This window comes from Neophocaena asiaeorientalis, unplaced genomic scaffold (genome assembly GCF_003031525.2).
Source record: "Neophocaena asiaeorientalis asiaeorientalis breed wild unplaced genomic scaffold, Neophocaena_asiaeorientalis_V1.1 scaffold156, whole genome shotgun sequence".
NCBI classification, from domain to species: Eukaryota; Metazoa; Chordata; class Mammalia; order Artiodactyla; family Phocoenidae; genus Neophocaena; species Neophocaena asiaeorientalis.
Window position 1 is genome coordinate 854,776 of NW_020173773.1, and position 6,000 is coordinate 860,775.

The 6,000-nt window shown below is 53.1% G+C and overlaps 2 protein-coding genes across 6 annotated transcripts in view; one reads left to right on the forward strand and one right to left on the reverse strand.

Annotated features, from left to right (window-relative positions):
* The window catches only part of LOC112403901 (carboxyl-terminal PDZ ligand of neuronal nitric oxide synthase protein-like), a 301,211-nt gene that overhangs the window by 284,515 nt on the left and 10,696 nt on the right, over positions 1-6,000 (forward strand). The window lies entirely within an intron of this gene.
* SPATA46 (spermatogenesis associated 46) overlaps positions 4,232-6,000 on the reverse strand; it is a 3,359-nt gene continuing 1,590 nt past the window's right edge. Inside the window, exons 2-3 of the mRNA XM_024751632.1 lie at positions 5,536-5,649; positions 4,232-4,873 (exon numbers count right to left, since the gene is read on the reverse strand). Coding sequence (XP_024607400.1) covers positions 4,347-4,873; positions 5,536-5,649 — 641 coding nt within the window. The 3' untranslated portion in view covers positions 4,232-4,346. The remainder of the gene's footprint in view (positions 4,874-5,535; positions 5,650-6,000) is intronic.

Below are 6,000 nucleotides of genomic sequence, written 5' to 3' on the forward strand. Positions count from 1 at the left end.
GGGGGGGACAGTTTCTAAAAGGGTCTTGAAAACCTTGCCAAGGGAAGGAAGAAAGGAGACGGTGGAGCGGTTGAAGAATTGGAGAGACTAGTTCTATGTACCGCTGACTTGGGACCCATTTAAGACCCTTGCCCTCAGGGTGCCCCGCAGTGGTTTCCACCCACCTCGGCCCCATTCTTTCCCCAGTTCAGGCCCTCCCTGGAGCACTGGTTTGTGTGTTGGCATCCCACACCAGCGCACACTAGGTGTGTTGGAGGTGAAGGAGACAAAGGACAGATCTAGGGGCCTTGAAGGGTCACCAGCCACTGGGAAGGAAAGGGAATGTTGCAGACCTGATCTCCGAGCGATGTCACCCTGTCCTCCTCTCTCCTTGCTTCTTGCTCTGCTAACTCAACTCCTGCCACCCTCTTTTTCATCCTTCTACTCTGCCCTGTATGGAGGACAAGTGGACACCAGGGGCGCCTCCCTTACTGTACCTGCCCCAGCCTTTCCTGGGTGCCAGCAGACTCTCGGGTACACAAGGCTCCCACAGTTGCGGAGCCAGGAAAGAACTTCTCTGCACAGGATGGACTGTATATTGGGACTGAAAATCATATTCATGCTTATACCAATGCTGTCTATAAAGCCTCTTCATAGCCTCACTTCTCTCAACTCTCATATAGGGGTTGTGTTCCTTTTATTTTCTCTTTGCCTGACTGCTTCCTCCCACTCTGCCCCCTCCCCCTGAACGCTCTACTTCCTAAAACTGTGTGGCATTAACTCTGTTGGATCAACTCTCTGGGAAAAGATTCTGTTCATGTTAAGTGCACTTACTCCCTGGATGTTGTCACTAGTCTAGTGGCTTTTGCTAAATAAACCTTTCTTGTTTCTAAAAGCTTTTCCATTGTCTTTTCTTGCCTTTTCTATTCTACCTGCTCCTTCCCTCACCCGCCTCCCAACTTCCCGAGCCCGGTGGCATCAGCTCTGTGACGCACCATTCCCAAGGGTGTGTGGTGTTTAGAAAGAACTCGTGTGTGCCTTCAAGGAGCTGGGGAAGGTGGTGCCTTCAGGGGCAGTTGATTCAGACCAGCCTTGCAGGATCGGGCTGTACCAACGGTTCTTATCCAAGGGCGATTTCGCTCCCCCAAGGGATGGATGTTCGGTGACGTCTGGAGACGTTTTTGGTTGTCACAACTCGGAAGGAGGCTATTGACACATAGTGGTGGGAAGCCAGGGATGTTGCTAAATATTCTACAGTGAACAGAACAGGCCCACCACAAAGAATTATCCGGCCCAAAATGTCAGTAATGCCTAGGCTATACCCGTTTTTGTTTGTTTTTTATTTTGAACTCTCCCAAACCCCAGGTCTTTTCAAACTCCAGACATCACTGGACTATACTGGCGGCAGCAGCAAGTTTTGAGTGCTTGAAAAAGTGCATCATAGATATTTTCAGATATAATTAAGATCATCAAGATTATAAAATTTCACTGACTCCCCGACTAAATGTCTGAAGTATGTAGTTGGTAGGTTTCTGGATGGGCCCATTCCAGGAATGTCCATACTGGAGGCAAACAGACTTCTTCCCACACCTGCCTAGAAGGGTTATGGTGTCGCTGAAACACAGCTCAGCAGAGGAGTCCTGACTCATTGAGATGTGGGCTTTCCTGCAGGGAGTAGAAATGAAAGGGCAGGAGGGATGCTGGCAGAGAGGGATGTTAGAGAGATATGGAGCTGCAGGCTCTCGCAAAACCCACATCGTGAAAACCAGGCTCCCCTGACTGGAACGCGTAGCCGTTTTGAAGGCAGAGGTTTCGTTAAACCTGATACTTTGGTAGGCCAGGCCTGAAGGAAAGTTGGAGGGTCAGATCAACCAGGGTCACATATCCTCTGCCCTTTTCGGGCTGAGTGAACTGAACTGAGCCTTACTTTCTTACCTGTAAAATGGGAATACAACACACCACATAAGGCTATAATGAAGAGCAGATGCGATGGTATTTTAGAAGCACCCAACAGAATGCCTGGCAGTGGCCCAGGACACAGTACCATTTACCCCCTCATTAACTGGTGGGGGGGGCCGTGTTTGTTCTGCTCGGTGCAGTTGTGCTCTGTGTGCATTTTCTACTGTGCGGAAACTATTCAGAGCTCTGTACTGAGAAAGCTACTGGGGTCCTCATGACCCTACGTTAGATGTGAAAGGTGGAAAGTACCTGTCCTTAGGGAGAAAACGCTAAATTCTCGCACCTGCCAGGCCGTGATTAGCATGTGCTGTGGCCCTTGGGCTCAGTCCCTGGCCTTTGGGTGGATTTCTCTCTCTCTCCTTTTTTTTTTTTTTTTTAAGCTGTGCTCTGTGCCTATGATGTGGATGCCCTAGAGGAGGGAGTGAGGGCTGGGCAGAGGGAGAGAGACCAGATGAGGAGTGATTCCGCGCCTGGTCCTGCCACAGACCATGCTGAGACTGCGACCGGTCTCCTCAAGTCCATTCCGTGTCCCCCTCCTTGTACTCCCTCAGGAGCCCCGTCAAGGGGGCACACGTGCACAGCAGCGTCTGTAAGGAGAAGCCTCCGGGGGCTCCGGGGGCCTTTCCATTTAGGAAAGCAGGAGGTCAGAGTGAGGACTAAAGACTCACCAGGGTCAGTCATCTGCTCCCTCCGGGAACCGGGCCCTGGAAGCAATGGAATAATGTCAGGGCTGCCTGAAGACCACCCTGCCCCTCAGTGAGTGGGTGGAACCCTGCATGTCCTGGCTCCCAGGCCAGCTGGAGCCTGCAAATCAAGTAGACTCTGGGACTCTGACTTGGTGGAAGGAACTGGGTGCAGGACTGGGAGTGCTCTCACAGCAAGGGACTGGTGTGTGATGGGGGTGTGAACCAGCCTGTTTCTCACAAAAGAACCACCAATGATGTATTTTTTTTTTTTTTTTTGCGGTACGCGGGCCTCTCACTGTTGTGGCCTCTCCCGTTGCGGAGCACAGGCTCCGGAAGAACAGGCTCAGCGGCCATAACTCACGGGCCCAGCCGCTCAACAGCATGTGGGATCTTCCCGGACCGGGGCACGAACCCGCGTCCCCTGCATCGGCAGGCGGACCCTCAACCACTGCGCCACCAGGGAAGCCCCCACCAATGATATTTTAGCAGAACAGTGATAAGCAGAAGCAGCTCGGCCAAATTATAAAGTGGGCCTTCGGAAGACTTAAGTATGTGACCACTGGAAGGGTAAGGGGAGATCCTCCACCCTAACCCATTGGCCAAGCAGTGGGGAAGCAGACACAAGGGGAGGGTTGGTGCCAGGGTCCCAGAAAGGAAATGCCCCCTTGCAGTGAAGGGGCCCACTGAGTCATTAGGGAGATGAAATGACAGGTAAATAAGGCCTAAAAATAAGACCATCAAACATAAGCTCTTTTTTCTGTAACCACATAATGGGCAAAACCGATATCCTTGCTGCACCCTTGATGCTCATCCATTTTTCTGGGTCAGAGTTGGCTATGAGGTTTGCTCAGAAATGGAATAAGGGTCAGGGCTGTCTGCTGGGACATTTCTTGGTACTAGGAAGCAGTGTTTTCACATGTTTACTGGGCTTTTTAGACATGACTCAACAGAGCCATATAAAGATACCCCCCTGGGCCAGAAGTGATCTGTTTTGCTTCAGCCAGAGATGTCCCTTCCAAATGAAGGATCATGGTACACGTGGTGGGATGGGCCCCAGCCCTATTTGCCTCTTTTCTGCCTTATGCGTGGGGCATGTTGTCCTCCCTGTTCCACCCCTCAGAAGATCTAACACCTAAGAAGCTTTCAAACTGTGCAGAGATTCTGCTGGTGGAACCGACAGAAAAGGGCGTTCAACCCTTCTCCCTCAGTGGGAGTTCTCCCACGGTGCGGGGCAAGGACCAATCACAGAAGGACCAACAGGAGGGCCAGGGTCTTAGAACAGTGGTTCTCATACTTGAGCCTCATCAGAATCACCTAGAGAGCAATTAGAACACAGACTGAGGGGCCCACCCCCCAGAGTTTCTGATTCTGCAGGTCTGAGAATTTCATTTCTAACAAATTCCCTGGGGATGCTGGTCTGAGCACCTCACTTTGAAAACCACCATTTTAGAAGATAGTCTCAAACTTTGGGTATTGTCTTTCAAAAAAAAAAAAAAAGGCAGGGAGATGGGCCTGGTGTTGCTAGGCAACTGGTAGCAGAAGGGGAGTGGGATGGGGACCAGGGACTGAGAAGGACAGGTAGTACAGGGTGACCTCAGACTTGACAGAAGGCTGTCACTAACTTTGGTTTATTGGCCTCTCTGTAGAGACATAAATAGGCATCATCCCCTGTTTACCTAAAGCGTTGTCCGCTAACAAGATAGCTGCCGCCACCCAGCAGGCCTACTTGAAGGCCTGGCAGCTGCCTGAGGAAAGCCTGTCTCCCGGCCGGCCCTTCTGCTCCTTGCCCCAGAGGGTTTTGAGCTTGCGGTAGTACACCTTGCAGCTGAAACCCTCCTTGTAGCCCCCCTTGATGTGGCTCTTGAGGGAGTGCAGCGTCGGGTACATACGGCAGCAGGCCGCACACTTGAAACCGTTCTGCTGGGCCGGGTACCACTTGCAGGCCATTAGGATGTCCTGGGATGTGATGTAGTCTGTGGAATCCAGGCCGTGCCTGGATTTCTTGGTGGCCTCTTGGGGGCAGGTGTTCTCTGGGGAGGAGGAGGACGAGCAGATGCTCTCAGCCGTGTCCTCTGGGAGGCAGCTGTCCCCCCTGCCCTCGTCCCGCTGCACCTCTGGGAAGCTGTAGGTCTCCAGGTGGCTCTCTCTGTCCTTGCATACAAAGTAGCTGTAAGGGGAGAACCAGGGCCGGTAGATGGTGCAATTCCTCCTCAGCTTCTCTCTGTTTGGGGGGTCCCCCAAGATGCAGCCTGCAAAGGAAAGGGCTGGGTCTGAGCCTCGAGCCAGGCAGGGAGAAGTGAGGCCTGGGGTGGCTGGAGGCCGGGTGGAGAAGCAGAAGGGCAAGAAAGCAGGTAGTCAGGCAGGACCTCAAGTTACCTCTGCCCCTCCTTGAGTGCAGTTCTGAGAGCAGACAGAGGATGGGGTGGGGAGAGCAGGCTAAGGCCTTCCTTCCTGCTGTCCAGAGAAAAGCAGTTTGATCTCTAGGTATAGAGACTCCCCTTGCAATGACTAAGCTTTGGCATTTGTCAGGTGCATCCCTCCCTGCAGACACCTTTCCTCTGCCTCCTCTGAGGATAGACACAGGTGGCTCAGCAGGCAGCCAGACCTCTGGCCTCCTAGAGCCCCTCTTTCTACCACCACTGGTTGTGGCCATTTCTCCAGCCTCACTGTCTGCCTGCAACAGCCCAGTCAGGCAGAAAGTGCTGTTCTCCATCAGCCTGAGAGACAGGAGAGGAGAAGCAGAGGACTTTACAGACCTGCAGGTCTCTGCTAAAGGAAGCACCGGACAGGAGACTGCAGTGGGGAAAGGCAGCACACAGCGATCCCACACACAGGCACCCTGCCCTTAGGGGAGCAGCCCCTGTTCCCCCAGCTTCTCACATGTGCCCGCCTGAGTCAGAGAAGGCCTCACCTGCTGAGAGCACCGTGTTATGCACCCCATGCCGGAGAGCGCTGCTTTGGTACTGGGGTAGCAGGGCCTGAGCTGGGCCGGACGCCTCAGTAGGAGACACGGTCTTTGCAATGCCTGGGTTACAGAGGAAACACTCCGGTGAGCTGAGCAAGGTTGGGCGTCCTCTTGTTGGGAACCCTCCCCCCGAGACATACCTAGAGGTTCAACCTTGGTGCTTTAAGGCACTGCAAAACTGAAGCAAAACAATGACCTTTGTGGCATCCACATAGGCAGAGCTATTCTGGATGACCTCCTGGGGAATTCCAGATGGGGTGCTGGTGTCATTGAGACCCTGGAAAGGTCCTCTCCAAAGAAGAATATAAGATGTGGACCAGATGACAGCTTTCTGCCTGGCCCTCCCCTCTCTTGACCCTCCTGCAGCTGGGAGAGAGAGAGAGGGAGAGAGAGAGGGAGAGGGGGAGGGGG